The sequence below is a fragment of the Orcinus orca genome, chromosome 11, assembly GCF_937001465.1.
Source record: "Orcinus orca chromosome 11, mOrcOrc1.1, whole genome shotgun sequence".
NCBI lineage: Eukaryota > Metazoa > Chordata > Mammalia > Artiodactyla > Delphinidae > Orcinus > Orcinus orca.
The window spans coordinates 86,118,090-86,145,036 of record NC_064569.1 but is presented as its reverse complement, the minus strand read 5'-3'; the positions used below and the strand labels follow the sequence as shown (position 1 = coordinate 86,145,036).

At 33.4% G+C, this 26,947-nt stretch overlaps 1 protein-coding gene across 4 annotated transcripts in view; it reads right to left on the bottom strand.

The window, feature by feature from the left end:
- Window positions 1–3,231: 3,231 nt before the first annotated feature.
- WASHC4 (WASH complex subunit 4) overlaps window positions 3,232–26,947 on the bottom strand; it is a 52,273-nt gene continuing 28,557 nt past the window's right edge. Inside the window, exons 20-34 of one of the 4 annotated variants that reach the window (XR_004483091.2) lie at window positions 26,293–26,409; window positions 24,970–25,138; window positions 24,539–24,693; window positions 22,761–22,835; window positions 20,952–21,056; window positions 18,226–18,360; window positions 16,223–16,331; window positions 14,062–14,128; window positions 13,475–13,561; window positions 11,398–11,545; window positions 9,010–9,106; window positions 7,881–8,077; window positions 7,443–7,542; window positions 4,940–5,508; window positions 3,232–4,203 (exon numbers count right to left, since the gene is read on the bottom strand). Coding sequence is in view for 3 of the 4 variants with exons in the window: in XM_033427571.2 (XP_033283462.2) it covers window positions 5,441–5,508; window positions 7,443–7,542; window positions 7,881–8,077; window positions 9,010–9,106; window positions 11,398–11,545; window positions 13,475–13,561; window positions 14,062–14,128; window positions 16,223–16,331; window positions 18,226–18,360; window positions 20,952–21,056; window positions 22,761–22,835; window positions 24,539–24,693; window positions 24,970–25,138; window positions 26,293–26,409 (1,629 nt within the window). In the remaining variant the exon portion in view is untranslated. Of the gene's footprint in view, window positions 5,509–7,442; window positions 7,543–7,880; window positions 8,078–9,009; window positions 9,107–11,397; window positions 11,546–13,474; window positions 13,562–14,061; window positions 14,129–16,222; window positions 16,332–18,225; window positions 18,361–20,951; window positions 21,057–22,760; window positions 22,836–24,538; window positions 24,694–24,969; window positions 25,139–26,292; window positions 26,410–26,947 lie in introns of all 4 variants that reach the window. The other 3 variants (XM_033427571.2, XM_033427572.2, XM_004269430.4) reach the window with 3 other exon arrangements.

Sequence of the window (26,947 nt, the reverse complement as noted above, 5' to 3'; positions counted from 1 at the left end):
CTCTGCCTGTTTTTTAACTGGATTTTTTGTTTTTTTGATATTGAGCTCCATGAGCTGTTTGTATATTTTGGAGATTAATCCTTTGTCTATTGTTTCATTTGCAAACATTTCCTCCCATTCTGAGGGTTGTGTTTTTGTCTTGTTTATGGTTTCTTTTGCTGTGCAAAAGATTTTAAGTTTAACTAAGTCCCATTTGTTTATTTTTGTTTTTATTTCCATTACTCTAGGAGGTGGATCAAAAAAGATCTCGCTGCTGTGATTTATGTCAAAGAGTGTTCTTCCTATGCTTTCCTCTAATTAAGAGTTTTATAGTGTCTGGTCTTATATTTAAGTCTTTAATCCATTTGGAATTTATTTTTGTGTATGGTGTTAGGGAGTGTTCTAATTTCATTCTTTTACATGTAGCTGGTCCAGTTTTCCCAGCACCACTTATTGAAGACTCAGTTTTTTCTCCATTGTATGTTCTTGCCTCCTTTGTTGTAAATTAGGTGCCCATACGTGTGTGGGTTTATCTCTGGGCTTTCTATCCTGTACCATTGATCTATATTTCTGTTTTTGTGCCAGTACCATGCTGTCTTGATTACTGTAGCTTTGTGGTATAGTTTGAAGTCAGGGAGCCTGATTCCTCCAACTCCGTTTTTCTTTCACAAGATTGCTCTGGCTATTTGGGGTGTCTTTCGTGTTTCCATATGAATTGGAAATTTTTTTGTTCTAATTCTGTGAAGAATGCCATTGGTAGTTTGATAGGGGTTGCATTGAATCTGTAGATTGCTTTGGGTAGTATAGTCATTTTCACAATATTGATTCTTCCAATCCAAGAACATGGTATATTTCTCCATCTGTTTATGTCATCTTTGATTTCTTTCATCAGCGTTTTATAGTTTTCTGAGTACAAGTCTTTTGCCTCCTTAGGCAGGTTTATTCCTAGGTATTTTATTCTTTTTGTTGCAATGGTAAATGGGAGTGTTTCCTTAATTTCTCTTTCTGATTTTTCATTGTTGGTGTATAGGAATGCCAGATTTCTGTGCATTAATTTTGTATCCTGCAACTTTACCAAATTCATTGATTAGTTCTAGTAGTTTTCTGGTGGCATCTTTAGGATTGTCTATGTATGGTATCATGTCATCTGCAAACAGTGACAGTTCTTCTTTTCCAATTTGTATTCCTTTTATTTTTTTCTTCTGATTGCTGTGGCTAGGGGACTTCCAAACCTATGTTGAATAAGAATGGTGAAAGTGGACATCCTTGTCTTGTTCCTGATCTTAGTGGACATGCTTCCAGTTTTTCACCACTGAATATTACGCTTGCTGTGGGTTTGTCATATACGGCCTTTATTATGTTTAGGTTCCCTCTTTGCCCATTTTCTGGAGAGTTTTTATCATAAATGGGTATTGAATTTTGTCAGAAGCTTTTTCTGCATCTATTGAGATGATCATATGGTTTTTATTCCTTCAGTTTGTTAATATGGTGTATCACATTGACTGATTTGCATATATTGAAGAATCCTTGCATCCCTGGGATAAATAAGCTAGCCTCACCAATTTTCATTTCCCAGCATTGCCTTTGGTTGTTTAGCCACCTGTCAGAATTACCGTTAGGGAAGAGCAGGACCTGCCTTACATTGTCAACACTTAGCTGAGCCATTTAAAAAGAAATAGTTTTTATGAGACCAACTCAAATACAGACAGTTTATCTTCAAACTTTTTAACAGCTAATAATTATATGCCAAGTGTATTTCTGCTTGTAAGAGCAATCATAATAATAGCTAATATTTATAGTAGTTTCCTAATAAAGTACTTTATACAAATTAAATCCTCAAACAATCTGTGAGCTATATTATTACACCATTTTATGCCTGAGGAAATGAAGCACAGAAAGGTTAAGTAACCTTGTAAGCAGCAAATCAGGATTCAAATCAGTCTGGCTCCAAAATCTACACTTCTAACCACTATGTGCTACACTACTAGCACACAGAGAAAACCAGAGACAAAGCCATCTCCAAATGCTTCTCTCAATACATTAATCTTTGAAGATTATTCTGATATTCAGTAATCACATCAACTTAAAAGTGCATCTTTAATGCCTTATTACCTTTTGTACACATTCTGAAATGATTACTGTAATACTAATTTTATATAGTTGGTGCTTCCGGGTACAGAAGTGCTAACTTTTTTTCCCTCACGTTAATAACAATGAGGGCACTACCAAAGAATGTGTCAATACACACAGATCTTACCTGCACTACAGAATGTACAGTCCTTAAAGGTGGTCCCAGAATTACGACATCAGATCTGCACTGATTGGGAGATAAATTTCATCTACTTTCCTGAGTATGTCTCCACTCATAGGAACAACCGGCGCTATCCGGTAAACTAGGTGGTAAAGAAGAACCAAACTATTACAATAGAGGGAAATACCCATATACTTGTCCAAATCGACCTTTCATACAGTATATAAGAACTTCTCGTATAAACCAAACTCTCCTTTTGCTGTCACCATCTCTGAGTTCACTGCACAGTCCTATGACTTCATGTAATCTCTATAGACCCACTTATTCTGGATTCCTTTTTTAAAACTGAAGTCTTTGACAACCTGTTAAATTGTTCCTAATATCTAAAAACAAAAAACTGTAGCATTAAGTCTCTGTTAAGAAAAGGTATACCATCAGTCTGAAACTTCTGCACCTTAAGCTGGAAGAAGAACTAAAATTATTAAAATTGGTTAAAGTCTACCTTTTACGTTTGGCCAATCCAACAGAAAAGAGTAACGTGACAATGTATGTGATGGTATTGTCTCATCTTTCCCACAACCTTACAAACTTTTCTCCTCAGAAGGAGCAGCAATCAGACTTTCTGAGCAAGAACATTTTTCTCCAGCACAGTATTTAAAAGGCTTTCCTTTATTACGACTGTTTCAGTTCAAGTCATGACTGCAAATGGCACTACAGCATTGCAAACTAAAGATCCCTTCCCAGGATTAAGATTTAAAATTAAACATTCATGTGGGTTCTTTTATTTGAAAATAGCAAGCAATAGAAAGATTAAGAATATAAAAAGGAAAGAAAACGAAAGTCCACCTGGGATACACAAAGAGGAGCCAGTACCAGTTTTATACTTGAAATTTTGCCTATGTGCACGCAAGTATATTTTTAAAGAGATTCCACACACTATTAGATAAAAAGAACTACTGGGGTTAAGACATTCAATTTTGAACATAAACATCCAGAGGAAGTAAATTTTTGAAATTATATTTATTAATGTTCTATTATATCAATGCATATTGTATTCTCTTAGAACTGGGGAAGAGGAAAGCCCCACTTAACGGAGATAACAAACTTGCCATCTTTTATAAAATTTAATTAGAACTGACAATGTTATGGTTAGTCCTTAATTCCTGAGAATTTGAACATTAAGTTTTCTGTGAGTTTACAACAAATGCTCACACTGATTTTTAAACTGCAGTATGTCTGAAAAAAATGAGAATATTAACAATACATCAGCAAGGAAAACTGTCATCTAAATGTGTACATCAACTTAGGTGTAAAACACTCAAGCCCTGTTGCTCTGCACTTTTAACAGCATTTAAATATGCTTAATCTTTTCAGAGATTTTATTTCAAATAAGTAAACTTATTATACCTCATCCAGACTGCAGTGACATTATTTTGAACTAAAGGCAAAATAATAATCTGTCACATTTTTCTCAATTGTAGGTATCCATGCAGTCAGCATGTGAACTCTATCTAGTATTGATAAAATAACTGACATGTGTGGGGATAATGACAGAGACATCTGATTCTCTTCTATTTAGAATTTCTATCTCTATTAAAGGAGATGATTTTAGGGAAGTTAGAGAAGAAAAACAGAAAAAACAATACTGTTGCTATGAAATGGTGACCAATTTGATACAATCAAATGCAAGATCATTAATATAAACATTTACAATAATGAAAATATAAATTATTAATTATGCAGCATGCTTTAGGGCCATTTCTACAGTTAGTACATATTACAAATATTAAATGCCTTTAATCCATCCATTGTACATAACTCTGTAAATCATGTTTACATAATAAACAAAAAACACTTCCTACCTATTCTGTTTCTTCTGAATTTTAACAGTGAAAGTGTTATCTTGAGCTGGGAAAGTTACCCTGACTGTGATCAATGAATACAGACAGGGCACTGTACACCCGTTCCAAAAGCTGGAAATCAAACAACAATGTTAGAATTACTTGCAGGATTTACCCAAAGAAATGCTTAATAGGCAAGTGCAATGGAAAAATCAAGTATTTCCTAAAATGATGTTAGTATTACACATAAAGTTTTAAACTTTTTTGTTTTCACTGTAAAGGTATCACTGTATTATATTAAAAGATTATAGGCCATGATTAACCATTTAACTGATATAATTTTTACAAAAATAAAGCTAATAGCTTGCCAGGAACTAAATTTACTCAAAATCTTTCTGTACCTTTTAAATCAGTAAGTGGTTTAGTTTATTAGAACTTTATTCTCACAGTGGTAATTTTTTAAAAGCCTGCACAGTGCTTAATCTGATTTCTTAGATTATACTTGGTTTAAAGAAAAAGTCTGCCCAAACCATCATCAAGACTTCAGTTCAACCTAATGTAGAAGAAACCTGAGTTTGGATGTAGAAATAAGAATTCATTCAATTTTCTCTGCTATCATACATAATGCCTTCAGCCAAAAGTAAAGCTTCAAGCAGGACTCTATGGCTTTATCTGTATTTTCTTCCCCCTTGAGTATTAAGTAAATCTTAAATTTAAAGCAGTTTTTGGAGGTTAAATGTTCTCAAAGCAATGTAAACTAGTAATAAAATATCTCACCACAGACAGCAGCAGCTCTAGTGAGCCACATGAAATTAACAATGAATCAGTTCATACTGTACAAAAAGGGTACATAACACTTATGCCTCACCTCTAGTATCAAAACCATCTTCATATATCCCTTTTATAAGAATATTGATATGTATGCTTCATGAATTTCAGGCTCAATTCCTTTTGTTTAAACATTACTGGCTGTACATAGTATATGCACTGAATTTCCAATGACTGAGACAAATATGGATCAAAGACCTATACAAATACAAATTATAAACATTCATGTAGATTACAAGAGGTCTGAGGTGGCAGTTTAGGAATTTAAGTTAACCCTTCTAAAACTTCATTTCAAATAACTGTTCCCAGGCACATCTAGCCAAAGTCCAGACAAAAATCTGATTTTAAAATCTCATTCTCAACCTTTGAAAAGTAGAGCCTTCAGAAGAAGAATGGACTTAACTTTAGAGCACTGCCTTAGAGAGTTGCAGCATCTAAATATTTCCCAGAGATGTGACCCAGGAAACACTTGGTTATTAGCTTATTAACATCCATTTCATATACAATTCTGATTTCATAGGGGCAACGCATACCATCAGTATCATTTGACAACAGGATCTGCAGACACAGTGCTGTCGGACAGGTCTCCGTTGCTTGTTTTAGTCTCTTCTGGAAGCATGAGTGAAAATAATGGACATATTTATGTTCATTTTAAAAAGTGAATTAAGTAAATAAGAAGGACTAAAAAAAAAATTAAGAAGGACTATACTGCTAAATTTCAAATTAAGAAAATGCTACATCCACCAAATGCTTCTCTAATATCACAAATTATATGTAGTTTATTTACCTTAATTTTTTAGAAATCTAGGCTAAATATTGCAAATGTAATTGTTTTGACTGGTTTGTAATAGTGGTAGAGAATTGTGAGATAGCAAAACTGCATCTGAGGTGGGTTTCACACTGCACCTTCCCCCAGCTGGGCCAAGAAATTGTAGTGCTATTATTGATAGAAACATGGTTACAAATTCACATATAAAATTGTCCAGAATGAATAACTTTCCAACTGTATTTATAATTTACTTTTAAATGCAGTTTTTATTATGACTGTGATAAAATGAATTTCTGCCTTTTGTGAAAAATGTCATATATATATATTTCATTAACAGAGAAAAACTAATGTTTTCAGCAACTTTGACAACATCTCTGAGCAAACTTTAGCTAAAATAGAGTCCTAAAACAGAACCACCACCCAGCATCAGGCACGTGGGTGACATATACTACCCAAAACCCTAGAAAGCTCCTTAAGAACAGCAGTCCAAAGCAAGGAGCTCCACTAAGACTGAAATGTCTGTTTTGTCTTAATGCTTTAGGCCTTAAAGTAAATGGCCAATCCACCTGCAGAATATTCCCAGTTACCTAGGCTGGAGACAAGGTTCTGGCATCATGAAAGGCCTGAGCAGAACGTAAGCAATAACTCAGTTTCTTCACAATTTAGATTATACTGACTCAGATTCTTCCAGATGGCTTTGCTAAATATTATTTTTAAATGAACCCAAACATAACACATATATTTTTTTATTTAATAAATATTTAGTATCTTCCAGGTAACAGCTGGCAGTCATTCTTCAAGAACACGATTATTATTCAGTCTAGATTCCAAAAATGCCTGCACATGCTAATAAGTAATACTGATGGAACATTATCAACAGGGAATAGGGTAACTGATATAAGTGGTCTACCCAAATGAATCACCTCTATTCAGTGTGAAAAACATATTTATTTTAAAATCTAACTGGCAAAATAAGATTAATAAAAACATCACGTTTTATGAAGTATCTTTTATTCTTGATTTGTGAAATACAAGTAAGAAAAAGGAAAAAGAGCAAACATGAAACCTGTCATGTTGCTGTACCTAGTTTTAAGCTTCCAAAGAGGAAACCTAAGTTACATAATTTCCATAACAGAAAAAAGGAAATATCCATTCTTCAGGGAAGACAATTGTTGCTAAATTTCAAATTTGAGAGAAATGTACCATGAGGGTCCCTTAAATATGAAATGCTGAACGATTTACACCCACAAAGAATATAACGGACAGAATCCTCTCCTTAATGACTATCAGCTATTATGGCTCTACTGCTCTCTAATTCTCCAAGGCATGGCTATGGAGGAGCACAGGAGGCTATTACTGTGACACTAAAATGGCCCTGACTATTTTATGTCTCCTTAATCACCTGTCCCATACATTCAGTCAGTGTCTAGTCATCAGCAGCTCTGACTTAAGCCAACATTTAGTCTCCTCCTCTAATTTGTTCCTTCTTATCTGATACAGTTGAAGGGTGAAAGAAAAAACCCTAAACTTGGTAAATTTTTTTTAATTAAGAGATGAACTGAATAAAGAGTTATCTCAGAATGAAATGCATAATCTATGTTAAATTTCTTTTCAGTTTCACAAATGATCCCCTTAGGCTTTACTTCTTTAAAAAGACATTTCTAGGTCTATATTATTTTTCAAAAGTAAAAGTCTGACTAGATAAAATGGGGTATTCGTGTCTACTACTAAAGACAGATTTATTGGTCTTTCCAAATTTAAGCCACTCACTGACCTTCTTTCTCTTTCTTTTCTTGGTTTTCTTCAGCTGCAGTCTTGTCAGCTCTGAAGAAAATTCTTGCACTGCTCAGTGAGAAACAGAGCAATTCAAATTCCTAAGTAAATTAAAAAAATTAGAAATAAAAGCTGAAAATACTTTAGTAAAACATCAAATTTATATTTAATATCTCATCATTTCTAAAAAGCTCTAGTGAGTGCAAATCGCAAATACAGAAACTGAACTGTGTAATCCACCCATTTTTTAAGATATGAGTCAAATGGCTTCCAAATACCATTCATTTAAAAATATACTCTTATGACCACTATTCATCTCACTTGTTAAAATGGGAGTTTCAATATGATTTATGTTTCTTCAATGATCAAGTAATGGATATTAAAAAGTCAAAGCAAAAAAAAAAAAAAAAGTCAAAGCAGATCTGTTACTCTCGTCTACCTGTAGATAAACATCCAGTCGCTTCTGAGTGAGATTCATGGTTTGTAGTAGTTTTTCATCCTGACTAGTTGACTGCACATTCTGTTGCTTAGCAACTGCTCTTATCTCCTTCAGGTACTTCTCTCTAACAGACTGGAACCAGTGAAGTGAGTCAAATTCCTGGTACTGATCCAAAAGCTTCAGAATGTAAGCCACACCTAGAGTCACCAGCAAAACCAAAACGAAATTACAATGTGTAGACAAGTTATATTCTACTCCACCAATAATTCCTAAAATTAAGCTAACCATTTTGAATTAATCCTCTTTCAAATTACATTTTACAGCACAAATGAATAAGTTTAGCAACATGGCTTAATTCCTCCTTAAAAACATATAAAGAACTAAAACAAAGGCCAATCAAGAAGAAATAGCCAGGCGCGGTGGCGCGTGCCTGTAGTCCCAGCTACTCGGGAGGCTGAGGCAGGAGGATCGCTTGAGCCCAGGAGTTCTGGGCTGTAGTGCGCTATGCTGATCGGGTGTCCGCACTAAGTTCGGCATCAATATGGTGACCTCCCGGGAGCGGGGGACCACCAGGTTGCCTAAGGAGGGGTGAACCGGCCCAGGTCGGAAACGGAGCAGGTCAAAACTCCCGTGCTGATCAGTAGTGGGATCGCGCCTGTGAATAGCCACTGCACTCCAACCTGGGCAACATAGCGAGACCCCGTCTCTTATTAAAAAAAAAAAAAAAAAACAAAAAAAAAAAAAAAGAAGAAATAACATGACTATGAAAATCACCTGGAGATAACATATGGCTGTAAAGGTGGGGAAAAACTTCCACTGCTGAATAGACAACAACTAGGAAGCTACAGGAAACTAAATACAAGATGCTCAAACTGTAAATAAAACCACAACAAAAACAAAGCCTAAATAATTAGGTCCAACCACTCTAAGTGATTAGCAATACCAAAGGAGCATGAACAACAGTATAAATAATGGTCAGTCAGATGACCCAGCCAAAAAATACAGTAAACACTGCTCATGAAAAACAAATCTACAAAGAGCACACAGCTCTATTCTCAAGCAAACATTCTGAAAAATCCATTGTAAGGTAAACATAAAATTCATGAGAAAACAATTCCACTAAGCTTACCCATGGCAAAGCCATCATCAGTAAAGGCAGCTCCAATTTTATTTTTTTTATTCAATTTCTCCTTGCAACTAATGGAATGCTCTACGAAGTTGAGGGTCTAAAAAGATATAACAACATATTAGAGAAAGAATTGTGCTAAAAAATCTTCAGTTCCTAAAACAGACATTTCAAAAATTATAAACAGGATCTCTTCTAAGCTCCTGTCCTTTTGATTTGAAACATTTCCCTCGTATAAATAGCCTCTTGGTGAGGTCATAATCTGTGTAAGTATCTCTTAATGGCTCTTCTTTCCAAGTCCTTTAAATATGAGCACTCCCTCAATCACCACTTAACCCAAGCACAGCGCTTTTGTGTATGGTTCATTCTAAAATATTATGCACATTTAACAAATGAAGGCACTGAGACTTGAGTGGTTTAGTAACTTGCCTAAAGTCATACTCTAAATCAAGGTTGTAGTCAGAAAAGTAGGCCTGCTTTACTTAAAAGCTTAAGCACTCTTAAGCATGGCAGTCCTTACTTCTGCCCACCCAATTCATTTTACAATAGTAGTTCTTACCATATTCTCAGTTTAAAAGGCTTAGTAGTCATTTGGATAAACAAATTCCCCCCAAAAATAGCACTTCCCTAAAAGTTTAGCTCCTCTGAAATACCTTATCTAATCATAGCATTTATTCAACAAATATTTACTGAAACTTAATAATAATACCAGGCATTATTAAATAATTACAATAAAAAAAATGAATACCATCAAAGAGTTCACACTCTACAGAGCAGCACTCCTGGCAATGACAGAAATGCTGTGTATCTACACTGTCCGATACAGTAAGCCACCAGCCACATATGGCCACTGTGCACTTGAAATGTGTATGGTAAAACTTAGGAACTGAACTGAATTTCTTCATAAAATTTTAACTAATTTACATTTAAGTAGCCATTAGGGGCTACAAAAGGATAGCACAGCACTGGGATATAGAGAGACCTGTTTAAAAATAATTATGGTACAGTGTGGTAAGTACTATAATAGCCTACACTGTAAACAAGATTATCAAGTTCCACTTATTTTGCCTGTAAAACTTACTTGGCAATTAATGACATTTTATAAAATCTTTGTCAACTGTTACTTAAATCTTTAGATATCTCATTTGTTTGTCTTCTTTCTGGAATTAGATTATAAACTCAAGGACACAAGAATAGTGTCCTATACTTCTCTTCTTTGTAGTGTTCGTAATCCCTCTTGTTTTCTCCATCACTAACTGAAATCTGACAGCAGCTCTGCAAAACTAGACTCTTCCTCAATCCCACAACGGTTTGCCATTGCTGTTTACCATGACTTCAAATTAAAGAAAGATGGTGAGAACTCACCATGAGTTAACTACTATTATCAAAGTATAACTAAGATAGACTCGCCTCCAATCTGACACTTCTATTCATATCTGAAGATGAAAAGATAATGCCTATCAGATAACTGTGGACATTTTTGCTACGTAACAATTATTATAAGAGAGCATTAACAATTAACGTATAAAAAGAACAGTAGAAAGGAAAATGCGTGAAGAAAAAAGCTGTCCATAGACCATCAGCTGCTTTCAATGGATAATAATGGTTCAAATATGTTAGAACATATGTGTTAATTCAGGCAGCAACGTGAAGTTATAACTAGATCAAAGTTAGATGTAATCAAAAGCTACGCCTGCTCAGTGATATTTAGATTTTAGAGCTATCCATTTACAAATTTTTTAAGCAAGAGCTTTGTTATAGAAACCTTTATAGAAAAATAACTCTTATTGCTATATATACCTCTCTCATCTCTTAACTCCATTTTCCCCACTGTGACAATTGTTTTTATATTGCGATTTTGGTTAACTTGAGCTATTTTTAAGATGCCAACTACAGAATTAGAGCAAAACATACCATATACTACAACAAGAAAGCACTAAAATTTTAGCTTAGATGTTCATATTTACTACCAAAAAGAAAGAAGTTGTCCTCAAATAGTATGCTTTTAAGAAATACTTCATATTGTAACAGTCTACACTAATCACTTAAAATGACTATATGGTATAATTCAGCCCAAAGATTATATGTGTGTGTGTGTGTGTTGTGTGTGTGTGTGTGTGTAAAATAGTGTATGCTCAAGTAATTTAAATCACACTAGGATTTCTCTGGCTGTTATGAACAAATAAGAATCTATCTGAACTATGAATAAGTCTCATTCTACATAGCTAATAAGTAAAAATTCTAGGCCGCATTCACTGAGACCACATTTAGTTTTATCTACAACCAGAAAGTCAACAATATAGTCTGTTTGCATTTCCTGCTGTAATAAAAACTGGATCTATTTATTAATACTTTTTCAAAAAATTCATTTTGGGTACTAAAAATACTCACCAGAGGTGGAACAATGATATAGAAATTTCGGAGATGTATATTCTTCGGCCTTCGAAATTCTGGAGCAAAAACATCCACAAGCATTTTGAAATACTCTGTGCCTTCGGCAGAATTTCGTGTGTGATCACTGAGGACGGAATCCAAATGCCTAAAATGCAAAAAAATTATTTACTTGGTTCCTTTCTCAAAAGAAGATGTGGCTTTTAAAATCCACTTCTCATTAGTTTAGATGAGAGCACTCAAAAATGTGAAATATAAGACATCTCTAAGTAAACTTCCTTGGGGTTCAGAATGAACTCATTTTTTTATGGACAGAGGCTAATCAATGATTTAATTAACTTAGTCCCTAAAACAGAATATGTAGGGCCTCTTGGAACTTTATAGAATTTTCTATTTCTTCTTCTCACAATAAGCCCTGTAGAATTCCATTTCATTGTGAATAAGTTCGTTTTCATCTTAAATCTCTTCACTAACACTTCTTCTATACCTCCTTACCTCAACTGAAACCCATCTCCTTTTGAAGAACTTAGCTTCCCACTTAACCTTCAGAAACATTAACTGCTTTTTCTCCTACATCCCTTATGTATAGCTATTACCACTTTCAAATTATTATTCCCCCACCACTAGACGGTCTTAGAAATCTCACCTTTGAGACTCATGATCCAACTATATCCAACTACCCCCTCCTGAAAGCAGGCATCTATAACAGTTTTAACCACTGCTCTACATGTGTTTATCTTGGACTATGAGACCTACTCCAGTTCTCCTCATCATTCTGGAAGACTTAATGTCCACTTAGATAATCAATTCATTATCATAACCTCATAACTCCATGACTTCACCTGCCATGAACTTTCCTTCACTTGATGAGTAAATATTTTGGGCGAGAATACAAAATAGGTACTTGCCATTACATTACATCAGGGGGCCCTATAATGTCAGCATGTCCTGTTACTGGTGATGCTAAGTTTGATCACTTGGTTAAGGTGGAATACATCAGTCTCTGCATTGTGAAGATGTTTTTTCCCTTTGTGATTAATAATCAATTTCTGAGATAATTTTTTCATAGTGAATGACTACTCTGTTCTCCAAAAATGTTTGAGAACCCACTGACGATTTGTCTCATTTCAAGTATTACAGTGATGGTTGCAAAACTGTTTTTTTTCCTAAATTTTCTCATCCCTTCTGTATTTACTAGCTGGCTAGCACTGTAAAAAGGAACTTTCCCTCTGCTTCTCCAACTTTTCTTATTATCACTATACTCACGGTTTCTTTTTTAAATTCAATGTATTATAAGCAATTTCTACCATTATTCTTTTTGATATTCAAATTGTCTCCACTTTGCCCAGGGGTGCTCTTTCATGCCTGACTCAATAAGTGTTACAATTATTAATACTATAACTTAGTTTTCTAAAGACTTTCTTAACAATTCTGCATGCCTCTCTCAAGTTTTAAATTGTTTTCCAAAATCACCATTTACTCAAGTCTGTAGATCTGCACTGTCCAATAAGATAGTCATTAGCTATTTAAATTTAAATGAAATAAAAATTTTAATTCAGTTCCCTAGTCCCATTAGCCCTATTTCCAGTATTCAACAGCTACATGTGGTAGTGACTACTGTACTGGACACTGCTGCTACAGATTACATGAAAGGAAGGACTAGTATTCTAGAAATACTAGTTGGCAAATAGAAATATTTAAAAAGAGTAAAAAGAAATAAGTGAAATAAATTTTATTAATGAGATATTTGGCATTCTTTTTTAAACACTAAATCGTCAAAATCAGTTATGAACTTTACACTTTAGCACATTTCAATTCGGACTAGCCAGGTGTCAAGTGTTCAACAGTCACATGTATTAGAAACCCATGGTCTAGAAGATTCCTTTTAGGGAAGTTGGAAAGGCATCAGAATACTGTAGTTTTGAAAAAATTATATTTCATAAACTGAGACCATTACTTGCAGAGTAAAAACACTGACATATAAGTTTATATATTACCCTCTAGTCTTGTCTTTAACATTTAAATGAACATATACTTTTCAAATCTCCAAATTTAAATTATTCCAAAATTAGATTACCTAGCTGCTTTTAATGTTTCTTCTGCAAGACCTTCTTCTTTTACTAGTTCTTCAAAATTTACAATATCTTCAAGATCAGGTACAAATCTACATAAGAATTTGGGAAGGAATTTATTAAGTTAAATATGTGCAACTGACACAGATATGAAAGCAGTACCATAAGACTCTAAATTTTTCAACTGTATCTTTGTAAAGAATTTTGCATTTCAGTTATATTATTAATATAACCACTTTAGTTCCACAATTGAATTTTAGATATATGAATAATCAAATTATCCTTAAAAATCATGTAATCTATAGAACCACTCACAAACTGTACCAATAAAAGAAATTATAACTTTAAGTTAACTATAAGCTTTATTTATAAGTTAACTAAATAAAGCTTTTCAACGGTCTGCTGTAGTCTTAAAATTTGAGAAAAAATTTAACTAGTACAACTAATGATTTTCTTCCATATTTGACCTCAAAATGTATCAACAGAAAAGGAAAAAACCCTCTCTACAATATTACTTATAAAAAAGACATATTTAAATGACATAAAATTTCTAAATGGCATAAACAAGGCAAAAATATGTTTGCATCCATACCTAATGGCATTGCTGCTACAATGAAGCCCACCAGATCTTATCATCCGTACGTAGCCCATAGCATTACCTTAAAAACCACACACAAAAAAAATCAGATGTTTATACAAATAACTCTAAGTTCTAATAATCAGGAATACAGTTATTTATAGCAATTACAAGGTTTCCACTCCTAAGTAGCAAGAAATTTTGCTGTATTTTACACTTCAGTTTTTGCTCCATAAAAATAAAACTTACATATTTGTGCACTTAAAATATAAAGGTATATATATACATCTATATTAAATATTTTTAAAATAAATGTAACTTTCACTTGTAAAGTCATTAAATGCTGACTACATTTTAAAAAATCACTTTATTACTATATCAATAATTTCTTCACTCACACTAAGTATGTGTGTGTGTCTCTCTCTCACTCTCATACACACACACAGATGGAAGTGATATTCAGAAATCCTTATTTGATGCCTCCCAAACTAATATCTCCAACCTGGGCTACTCCTCTAGGCTTTTTTATCCAATGCCTACACCTACATGTCTAAGAGAAATTTTAATTTAGTAAGTTCAACTCAAACTCAAGATCTTCACCCCCAATTATATTTTCTACCTTAGAAACTGACAATTCTATCCTTCCAGTAGCTCAGGCCAAATGCGCTGAAGTCATCCCTGACTCTTTCCCTTCTCTCACACTTTATATCTAATCAATGGGCAAATTATGTTGGCTCTACCTTCAAAATGTAGCCAGAATCCAACCAGGCAGTATTCACATTGGGGAAAAAACTCATACTGGTGTATGAATTAAGTGAAGTTTTAAGCAACACTGCTCCAGAAAAACAGCTCTTAATTTGAGGCCCATGGACTCTGACTTTGAGCATCTGAACTCCAGTATACTATACTCAAAAATGTACGTGACGTGCATATGGGCATTGTTCTGGGAAAAACAAAAATCAATCCAGAGTTTTCATCAGATTCTCAGAAAGGGTTAAAAACTATTGCTCCAAGCATTTACAATCTAATATGTCATCAAATATTACTATGAATAAAAAAGTACTTATTTGAAAAATACTTCATTATTAAATTGTTTAAAATTAAAAATTTACTAAGGTAAAATTCTCTAAGTTCTTGTACTAATACAAAATAGAAAGGCCTAATATGTAAACCAATTAATTTATAAAACTTAAGCTAGTGCTCACTGACTTTACTACCTAACTAAATGCTTATAACACCCTTCCCACTAGTAAACTTAAAGCCCCTTAGAACAAAGGCTATTTGTATTCTCAGCATCTAGAAAAATATCTGGTATAACAGAGCCTTTATAAATGTTTGATAAATGAATGAATGAATCTCAGGAGGCACAATTTTACCAAATTATAGTCAGTAAGAATTTACTAACTGCTTGGTGTCTGCAACTGTGAAGAATACAAAACACCTTTGGACTTGGAGCCAAAAACGTCCCAGCAAAGCCACTTATCTCTCTTGTGTTTCTCTTTTTTCATCTTTAAAAACATGACTACGTGCCAATCTCAAGGGTTACTGTGTGGATATTAATAGAGATAATACATGTGAAAAGCTCTAGTAAGCATAAAGTTTTTTTAATCTAGGATTATTTTTAAATGCAGTTCTTGTTTTTAAATATAGTATTACACATTTCAGAAGACAAGTTCTACTTGTAAGCAGAAGGACAACTCAAGAAATTATATATAAATATGAAATGATGTAGCATAGAAAAATTATTAGTTAACTTTTCACATAAACATTTTACACCTTTGCATTTAGGCTTAACTTTTAAAAGTCTAAAACAGTGCCTTGAACAGAGTAGGTACCCAATAAATAGTTACCAGTTGACTATTTACCATGAGTATGGCCTTTGAGATGAGTTAGTTATTATATTTTTAATTTAACTGAAGAACTTATCCACAAAAATATTTATATTATTTTATTTATAAATATTTCATTTAAATTAATCCACAATCTCTTAATTATTATGCACCAACAGTCTAATCATACTTGAAAAACTTTTAGTAAGAAAAGGACATTATTAGTGGAATAAAGCTGAACTCAGGCACTCACATACTGAAGTTTATTCGTATGAGATACTTAAAATATGCGATAGATTCTTGGGGTTTGTACTTTATTTCCCAACAACACTTTTACAATAACTTACCAATCTGGCTGATGAGCTGCCTGAACTGATCAAGGTAGCTTTGTCCCTCTGGGGTTATTCCAAGTTTTCTGATGCCTCGATTGAATTTTTCTGCTCTTTCAAAAGGATACTAGAGAGATAATTTGAAGACTACCATTATTAACAAAGACCCCTAAAACATAAAATGCCTACCATGACAATACCACTGTCCTTTCTAATTTTGTATTTCCATTGTGCTTAAAAAAAGTCACTGAAGTCTAATGACAAAAAATTTATAGCACAAAAACTACCAATATTCAAGGTAAATACAAATTAAATAAGGAGAATAATTATTAATGCCACCAACTTTAGGTTTTCCACCAACATTATTTGTCTCCCTAGACCCAACAACTCTGTCAGATAGATAAAAGAAATCAATTCCTCCTAGAAACATTTGTTCAGAAATGTGTGACCAAGTTTCCATGGCCTGAGAAGTATCAGGGATTTATAATTTTTCAAGTCTTAGCCCATTAAAAGATTTAGAAAATTAATCATTTTATATTAATAAAAAATGGAAACAATACTTATCCAACAACAGTATTATTATTTATTTCTCTAAACACTAGTAACTTCTGTTCCAATAAAGATGAGTGAATATAATTTTGTACTGATAACTGTAATCTGTAATTTTAATAATTATTTCACCAGAAAGTAATATTTTGCCGCTCTGACACTGAAAAGAACTAAACTAGTGTATAAAAGGGCTGGAACTAGGTGATGCTTAAGACAGTTCTGGATGCGGCACATCAAACGTTAAGATCCATCTAAGCCTGTTGGTTCTCCATCCACATGGCTATATGCCTCTGTACTGTTACCACTTGCAATTCTTCATTTCACTATGGGAAAACTTAGCCCTGAGGGTGAAGGGAAAATGACATTCTTATAAATTATAGATGGGACTGTCAGTTGGTACAGTATTTTTAGAGTACTTGGCAATATGTATCAGAATTCTAAATACTCATATTCTTTGCCCTTTTCCTCTTCAAGGAATCTTTCAAAAATATTTGAACACACAGATAAATGTTCGAAGATGTTATGTGTAGCACCATTTGTAACACAGAAAAAACTAAATATCCACTCAGTAGGAGAAGGTTAAAGGAGTTACAGTATACATCTTTACTATCAACTCTTTAAAAGAATGAGGTACACCTATAGGTACTGACATGTGATAAGCACACCGCAAAACAGTATGTTTAGTTTTAGTCCATTTTTGTTAAGAAAAAAAAGCAGTATTTGTAATGCACAAATACATGTTTATCACACAGACATCTGGAGGGCATCACATGACACTGTTAATAGCAACTGCCTCCAGAAAATGGAACTGGAAGGAAAGAGAAATGAAGGAGGAGATTTAGTTTATGCACTCTATATTGCCTAAATGTTTCAAAATGAGTATGTTCTGCTTGTGTATTATTTTAAAAGAAAGAAAGGTAACACCTGACTACATTGATCATTTAATTTTTCCTTACACTTTTGTTTACAGTGAATGCAAAGAGTAAGAAATTGCAAGGGAAAATATAGAAAATAGGAAGCCAAATCAAGGAGACGTTATGTGAAAAATAATAAAGAAAAAAACCCAAGAGAAGAAAAACCCAAAATGAATTTTAGCATAAACATTTGCCATACAGGCAAACCTTGGAGATACTGCAGGTTTGGTTCAAGACCACCACAATGAAGCAAATATCGCAATAAAGTAACATGAATTTTTTGGTTTCCCAGTGCATATAAAAGTTATGTTTACATTGCACTGCAGTCTATTAAGTGTGCAATACCATTATGTGTAAAAAAATGTACATGCCTTAATTTAAAAATACTTTATTACTAAAAAATGCTAACCATCATCTGAAAACACAGGTTTGCCACAAACAAATTTGTAAGAAAGGCAGTATCTGAGAAGCACAATAAAGCAGAGCACAGTAATATAAGGTATGCTTATATACTCAACAGTTAAATCAAACTACCTTAAAAAGAAGACGTAAAAATACCTTATGATCATTTTGGTCCTTGATTTCCCTGAAAAACCGAATATCTTTAATCAATCTGGATTTGATATGTTCATCATACATAAATTGGCTAAATATATAGAACTTCTTTTTCAAAAACTGGTAGGTGAAATTAACCTATAAAATTAAAATTTCAAAAATTGGAGAATGTTATGAAAATTAATTTCAAATCAATATTACTGAATAAAATAATCTATTTATAAAGTCTAATTCATGTTGGACCTGAATTATTTAAATAAATGAAGTTTTTTTTGCCCAAGTTTACAGAGCTTTCTAAAAGCTCCCCTTATTTTTATGACACAAAAGGAAAAAAGAAATTAAAAAAATGGAAAATACTTTCATAAGACTAAGAGCTATAGTGAGAATCATAAACCAGATTTGACGCTCTAGTTTTCAAGTCATAAACCACACTCAGAAGCTTCTATGTTCCACCATTCATAAGATTACTTATTACTAATCTACATGTCTAAAACGATACTAAAGTAAGAAACATGGTGCAAGAGACCTTTCCTGAAGGAAGAGGGTAAACATTCAATTATTTATCCATAAATATTTTGAGCACCTCTTATGTACAAGGCAATGTACCTGCTCTCATGCTAGACATGGTCATCATCATGAAGTGTATATTCTAGCAGGACAGGCATTTTAAGACAAGTATATGTTAAATAAACTATTATATCTCAACTGCAATAATTTCTAAAATGAGAAGTATAGGTGTTCTGAGAATGGGTTAAAAGGCCCTGACCTAGACTCAGAAAACACTGGAAAAAGTAGGATTGGAGCTGAGATTAAAGTCAAAATAACAAGATTAATTCTGACCTATAGATGAAAGCCTTGTACTAATTTCCATCCCCACCACCCTCAAATATTACTAATTATTTTTGCACAAGTATGCCCTTTTTAAGTCTTCATCACCCAGTTATATAAATGCGTGCTTTCTCAGAACTTTTCTTGTGGCTTAAACATTGCTTTTTCTTGATCTCCTCAGCAGTAGTAGTCTTAGTAGTCTCTTCTTTACCCTTTCCATTCTTTTCCATACACTTCTTTATTTATTCATTCATGGCTGCGTTGGGTCTTTGTTGCTGCACGGGCTCTCTCTAGTTGCGGCGAACGGGGGCTACGCTTCGTTGTGGTGCGCAGGCTTCTCATTGTGGTGGCTTCTCTTGTTGCCGAGCACGGGCTCTATGGTGCGTGGGCTTCACTAGTTGTGGTGCACGGGCTTCAGTAGTTGTGCACGGGCTTCAGTAGTTGTGGTGCACGGGCTTAGTTGCTCCGCGGCATGTGGGATCTTCCCAGACCAGGGCTCGAACCCGTGTCTCCTGCACTGGCAGGCAGATTCTTAAGCACTGTGCCACCAGGGAAGCCCATACCCTTTCCATTCTTAAGAGTGGGTAACTCTGCCAGGTAACTCTTATTTCTTCTATGCTCACCTCATCATCACCAGACATCAGGAATTTACATTCATTAGTGTGGTTAACTGATTAACAACTGTTTTTCCTGCTAGAGTACAATTACTATGACAGCAGGAAATGTCTGTTTTTCTTATCCCAGTGCCCAGCACAGTGCCTGAGACACATAAAATATGAGCATAATTATATCTGTTACATGAATGAGTGTTTGACAGATGAGGTCAAAGAAGAGTTTGATCCTTAAAGGTTCAGAGTTTATTCATCCTGAAAGGCTCAGACATCTCTACATGGATAACTCCTTGTTTTAAATTTGAAACTCTGACTACCTATGGCCCCTTCCTCTATTGATAACCACTAACAGAGCTCCAATCACATTACTTATCAGCTCAAAGACTTCAATGGCTTCCCCACTACACTAAAATGGTCCCTATGTAACTTTCCAGTCATGTAACTTCTTCCTATTCCCTTACTCAAATATGCTTAAGAACACTTTACTGTTTAAACATTTGCATTCTTCTTTCCTCAAGGAGAAACTGTGGCCTGAAAACCAGGTAAATTTAAAGACTTCTCTTTTCCCATTGAAGGAAACATAGCATATAAGCTCAAATGATTCTTGCAAGTGACTGAATGCCCATTTCTAAGAAGATTCAAGATATTTTTTCAGAAAATTGCTATTTTTATAGATATCAAATAACTAGTAAACGCCCTCCCAAAAAAAGAACATGACTGATGTTAAATAAACTATCAATGATTTGCTTTCAGAAGCAACTTACAGAAAATATCAAACAATCCACCCAGATATATACTTAATGCTGATGTCCTCAAATCTCCAATGTTATTTATAATGATGATCTTAAGACAGTAAAACATTCTAAAGTGCCTTTTTTTGTTTTTAAGATTTTTTTGATGTGGACCATTTTTAAAGTCTTTATTGAATTTGTTACAATACTGCTTCTGTTTTATGTTTTGGATTTTTTGGCTGCGAGGCATGTGGCATCTTAGCTCCCCGACCAGGGATCAAACTCACACCACCTGCATTGGAAGGAGAAGTCTTAGCCACTGGCCCGCCAAGGAAGTCCCTAAGGTGCCTTTTGAATTACAAAGCTTCCATGACATCTAACACAATTTCAGTGACAGACATTTTAATTATACCAAACAGAAAAATGGAGATTAAGGTATAATATAAACAAGCAATAATGTATATTTACCAGAATATTTGATGAAAAAAACTACTTTTCAAACTACCAAATTCAACAGGGGTCTATTACCCACACAACCTCCCTCCCAGAAGGTTCTTACTGTTGTATTCATGATTCCTGTGCCATGTGTTCGAATTGAATTAGCAATATGCCGAATGTTAATAGTGTTCAAATGTTTGTTATTGCTTGTTCGTTCAATAAAAATCTGTAATGAAACAAACACAATCAGTAGCAAACACTGGCCAGTTAACCCAAGAATTTTACAATTTTATTTTATTAAAGATAATTGAAAAGTCATTCAAAATGATAATACAGTCAAAGCAAAAGAATAAACAAGATGATCTCTAAACAATTATTTTTTGTATTCTTTATTTTACTAACTTGCACTATTGAGAATCAATTCTTTGCTCCTCAGCCTTTCTACATTAAAAAAATTTTTCTTGCACGCACATTATGGTCACCTTATCCTTGACAAAGGAGGCAAGAATACACAATGGAGAAAAGACAGCCTCTTCAATAAGTGGTGCAGCTACATGTAAAAGAATGAAATTAGAACACTTCCTAACACCATACACAAAAATAAACAAAAATCCAAAAATGGATTAAAGACCTAAATGTAAGGCCAGACACTATAAAACTCGTAGAGGAAAACACTCTGTGACATAAATCACAGCAAGATCCTTTTTGACCCACCTCCTAGAGTAATGGAAACAAAACCAAAAATAAACAAATGGGACCTAATGAAACTTAAAAGCTTTTGCACCGCAAACGAAACCATAAACAAGACAAAAAGACAACCCGCAGAATGGGAGAAAATATTTGCAAACAAAGCAACTGACAAAGGATTAATCTCCAAAATATACAAGCAGCTCATGCAGCTCAATATCAAAAAAACAAACAACCAAATCCAAAAATGGGTAGAAGACCTAAACAGACATTTCTCTAAAGAAGACATACAGATTGCCAACACACACATGAAAGAATGCTCAACATCACTAATCATTAGAGAAATGCTAATCAAAACCACAGTGAGGTATCACCTCACACCAGTCAGAATGGCCATCATCAAAAAATCTACAAACAAAAAATGCTGGAGAGGGTGTGGAGAAAAGGGAGGGAACTCTCCTGCACTGTTGGTGGGAATGTAAATTGATACAGCCACTATGGAGAACAGTATGGAGGTTCCTTAAAAAATTAAAAGTAGAACTACCATATGACCCAGCAATCCCAGTACTGGGCATATACCCTGAGAAAACCGTAATTCAAAAAGAGTCATGTACCACAATGCTCACTGCAGCACTATTTACAATAGCCAGGTCATGGAAGCAACCTAAATCTCCATCAACAGATGAATAGATAAAGAAGATGTGGCACATTTATACAATGGACTATTATTCAGTTGTAAAAAGGAACAAAACTGGGTTATTTGTAATGAGGTGGGTGGACCTAGACTCTGTCATACAAAGTGAAGTCAGTCAGAAAGAGAAAAACAAATAGCATATGCCAATGCACATATATGGAATCTAAAAAAATGGTACTGATGAACCTAGTGGCAGGGCAGGAATAAAGACACAGACGTAGAGAATGGACTTGAGGACATGGGTGTGGGGGGAAGGGGAAGCTGGGACAAAGTGAGAGAGTAGCACTGACATATATACACTACCAAATGTAAAATGGATGGCTAGTGGGAAGCTGGTGCATAGCACAGGGAGATCACCTCAATGCTTTGTGACAACCTAGAGGGGTGGGATAGGGAGGGTGGGAGGGAGGCTAAAGAGGGAGGGGATATGGGGATATATGTATACACATAGCTGATTGACTTTGCTGTATAGCAGAAACTAACACAACATTGTAAAGCAATTATACTCCAATAAAGATATAAAAAAATTTTTTTCTGAAACTCACTCACTTGATTGTTGAGATTATAGAGGTATCGAGACACAAATATATGAATGTTTCTCATAATTTCCAAGACATCCAGGCCCTACAAAACAATCCACAAAGAAGTTCTATTATTATTAGTTTAAAGTAATCAGACATATCAACATAGTGACTTACTGCTTATACCAAGTCTCCCAATATTTTAAAATTATTTTAAAGAACAACTATACAAAAAGTACAACCAAAGGTTAAAAAGAGCCTTCAGACATGTACAGTTAGGACTATCTGCTTGGGGAAATCTGACTGCTTGTTATCTTATTCCTTTTGTGTAGACAGGAACAGTTAAATTTAAAATTTCAAAGATCCATGACTCACAATCATTTTGCCACCACTCTTGAGAATATTTGTCTTCCCAAGGATCTTTTCTATATTTTTTGCAAAGTAAACTAACGGCCAGATTATAAAAATAGATTTTAGAATCTATTTTAGATTTTAGAATTTTAGAATTCTATTTTAGAATTCTAATTATTTTAAAATTCTATTTTAGAATTCTAATTATTTTAGAATTCTATTTTAGATTCTAAAAGATTCTAAAATAACAGCCAGATTCTGGCTATTATTCTATATATAATAGCCAGAATATGTGTATTATATATAAACAGTATACATTTATAAAATATATACTATTTTTCAGGCATTGTGCAAGGTTCTTTATATGGAATTCGCCAATATAAGGTATTATTCTTAATTCCACAGCTGAAGAAAATGAAGCTAAGGGAGTTCCGCAAGGAAACTAGGAAGAGGCAGAACCCAGGGATTTAAAAAAATCTAATTCCAAATCCTTATGCTTCTTTTAATCATACTAGACCACTTTTAATATACAAGTTACCTAACAAGAATCCTTCTTTCTTCAGTTATTACTCTAATACCTAATGGTATCATACAAACTGTTCCACAGCTTTTCTAATTGGGGGTCAAAGTAATATCACAATACCCCTTTGATTAAGCTTTTATTATAAATTTTCTCATGTTTTAATCTAAAAATTCATTTACTCATTTTTTTTCTCCCACATGAGCTGAGACTGTTTTTATTTATTTTTGTATCCCTAAATGTAGTTCAGTGTCTAGCATGTTTTCAGTAAATATTAAATTTATAAATAAATGAATGAAAGGATATACAAACTGATCCTGCAATTGGTCCCTATATATGCAGTAAGATGAATGAAAAATTATGATCTTCAACTTTTGGAACTGAATTACGATTTCTTGGTAAATATTATCTGGATTATCTTAGAAAGAATTACATGCACATTAACTGAAAACAAACCTTTGCACTCATGAGATACTGCCATACTGTAAATCAGCTTATTGAATTAGTAAACCTAAATACTTGTTTGCACTCCTCATTTTAAGACAAATACAATTACATAAGTTTAACCAATTTTCTAAGACATTAAAGCTTATATATTGTATTTAGGTTTAAAATCCTTAACTGTCACCTTGATTAAACTTTTTAAAATTCGGCAGAAGTCACTTCACTATCCCGACACATTTCCGAAAAGCTGTATATAAATCTATGTATATTTCAAATTTTCAACAAAAGGAAAAGTATAAACATTTGGAAGGCTGTGGTAAATTCTTTCATAAAGCAATTTAGCACCATCTAATTTTTTATTCTTCTCAAGTGTGAGGTTTTTTCTTGGAATATAAACATGTACTAAATAAAGTAAAAAGAAAGAATTTTTCTTAGAGAAATACTGTTACCATGCTACAATCAGACTATACCAAGAACAGTTTATACTGTACCTGTTCCAAAGTCTGACTAGGAAGATGTGCCTCGGTCATAACCAATCCATAACGCTGAGTAGCTAAATTTCTCATTTCACTGTAAGTGGCCCAGTCGTGAAGAGCTACTGTCGTTAGATTGTAGAAAGTCTTGTCTAGGTAGTGAGTTACATAAGCTTAAAAAAAAAAACCAATCAAAACTTTTCTGATTCATGAACAGCAGGAAAGGAAGAGAAATGAAACTAAAAAGGAAACAACCTGTCTTTGAACATTAAATTTCTTCCTTTAAAATAAGGTGCTAGGAAAATAAAAATGAAGAAACAAAAAGGAATTCAAGAATAAATGCACTAATACAAAGAAAGATTTTCTCAAGGTTTCGTTTTTGTTATTTGCTCTTTAACAGGGCAAACAGATACAGAATATGACCCTAAGAAGGAAACCAGAACACTCACCTCGAATGTCAATGAAACGATTGAAAAACCGAATTGGATTCAGAGAGAAAAAAAGGGCCAGGTCTTTCATGCCAACTTTGAAAGGGTTTCTGTCATCCAGCTTTAAATGAGTATGCACAGAAAGTCGCAGGTCCTTCTCTATTTCTTTGCACAACTTGTCCAGCAAATGCTATTCACAAAAGAATTGCTATCTTAATTTTTCAAAGTTAATATTATAATTGTATTATTCTTCTAGGTGTCTATGTTCTCACTGTTAGAGCTTTAATATCTGTGCAATGATGAAAAAATGTGTCAAACTGGTTTAAGAGTCTAAATACTCTATGGTAAAATATTATTTTATTGGGAGAGTGAAATTATTTTGCTATCTATTGAAATCAATGATTATTTTTGACCAGGGAGCAGTTAGATGAGTTCTAATGAATTCATTAGTATTTTAAGTATAACACCCTTGAAAAAGAAATCAAAAGCTAACGTCGGATGGCTTCATTACAAGGAACATGAATATACAATTTAAAGCAAAAAATTTATAGAAACTGGCAACAAAGGAGGAAAGGTCCTGAGAATATGCAAGAGAGAAAAATTTTTTAAAGCTTCCTTGTAATAATCATTAAAAAAAAAATCACAAAACTCATTGAGCTAAAGGCAATGAAATTAATCATTTTTTCTGGTGTACCACGGGGTTCTAAGTACTGGCCAGACATGTATCTTATTTTCTAAATACAAGTATTTAATATGAGAAATTATATTTAAAAATTGCACAATTTTATCAAACCTATATAAGGTTTATATTGTGAAGTTTACTCATTTTTAATTCCTCCCTCCATATAAAAATACTGCTAGTTGGAAATTTAATTTTAAAGATATCAGTGTTTATAATACACACTTCATTAAAACAGGGACGGATGTACTATATTGCAAATTATCTGTTACACAAGTAATAGGCTTTATACTTTTAAAGATAAAATATTTCAGTCATTAGCTTTCCAAATGAAATTCAATAAAACATTAATAGTTAAGTTACCTTAACTATATGACCATTAGCTGCAGACAATAGTCAAACCAACTTTTCCATTTGTATTCTTCTAACAAACAGAACTTTAAATTCAAATATACTACTTACTAAAGTAAAAAAAAGTTTTCCAAATTCCTGGATTTCTATATTAAAAATTAGGAATTAAAGACCAATTTAGCACAATAGTGATAGTTCCTTTGTGATTTACAATAATAATCTTAAATTTGTGAAAGCCTGCTTCAATCCAAAAAGTTTTTCTAAACATTGCATTCTAGACATGTTTTAAGCTTTTCAATCTCAAAATATGTTACCTCATTTAAAATTTCCATGATTTCCTTGTCATAGCAATCCAGAAGTACTTCATAGGACTCTAAATGCCTTGCATGCATCATAGCAGGTACACAGTCACGTAAAGCACTGAACATGTACTAAGATGAAAAGTAGAATGTACATGAATTTAGAAAAATTACATTTCTAAATTATATTACAAAGGTTAATCACCTGCCTTAAAAGACAAAACCTCAATCTGAAGGCTTTTTTACACATGACTATCTTACTTTCCTAAGTAAGAGTTGAATTTTATTCTCAGAAGCATATACTTTAAGTATACAAAAAATGCACATTAACTTATCCTTTTCCTACCTTGATCATTCAAATACACTCATTTCCATAAAGAAATGGAAAGATCTGAACAACATATAACTTACTGACAAATAAGTCATATTATTTTGACACAAACTAAAACCCAGTGCAATGAGAATGATTAGGAATATGAGAAGAGTGAAATATATATTAATTCATTAGTAGTAATATAAAATTTATCTAAGACTATATAAATTTTATTGAATATGCATAGCACTATTAAAAAACAGCATCAGCAGTTTTAAAACAGTTTATTAAATGATCTATTTTAAAATTAATTAAAGTGGTTTACACAGTGACAAAAAAAATGATGGGTTTATTCTT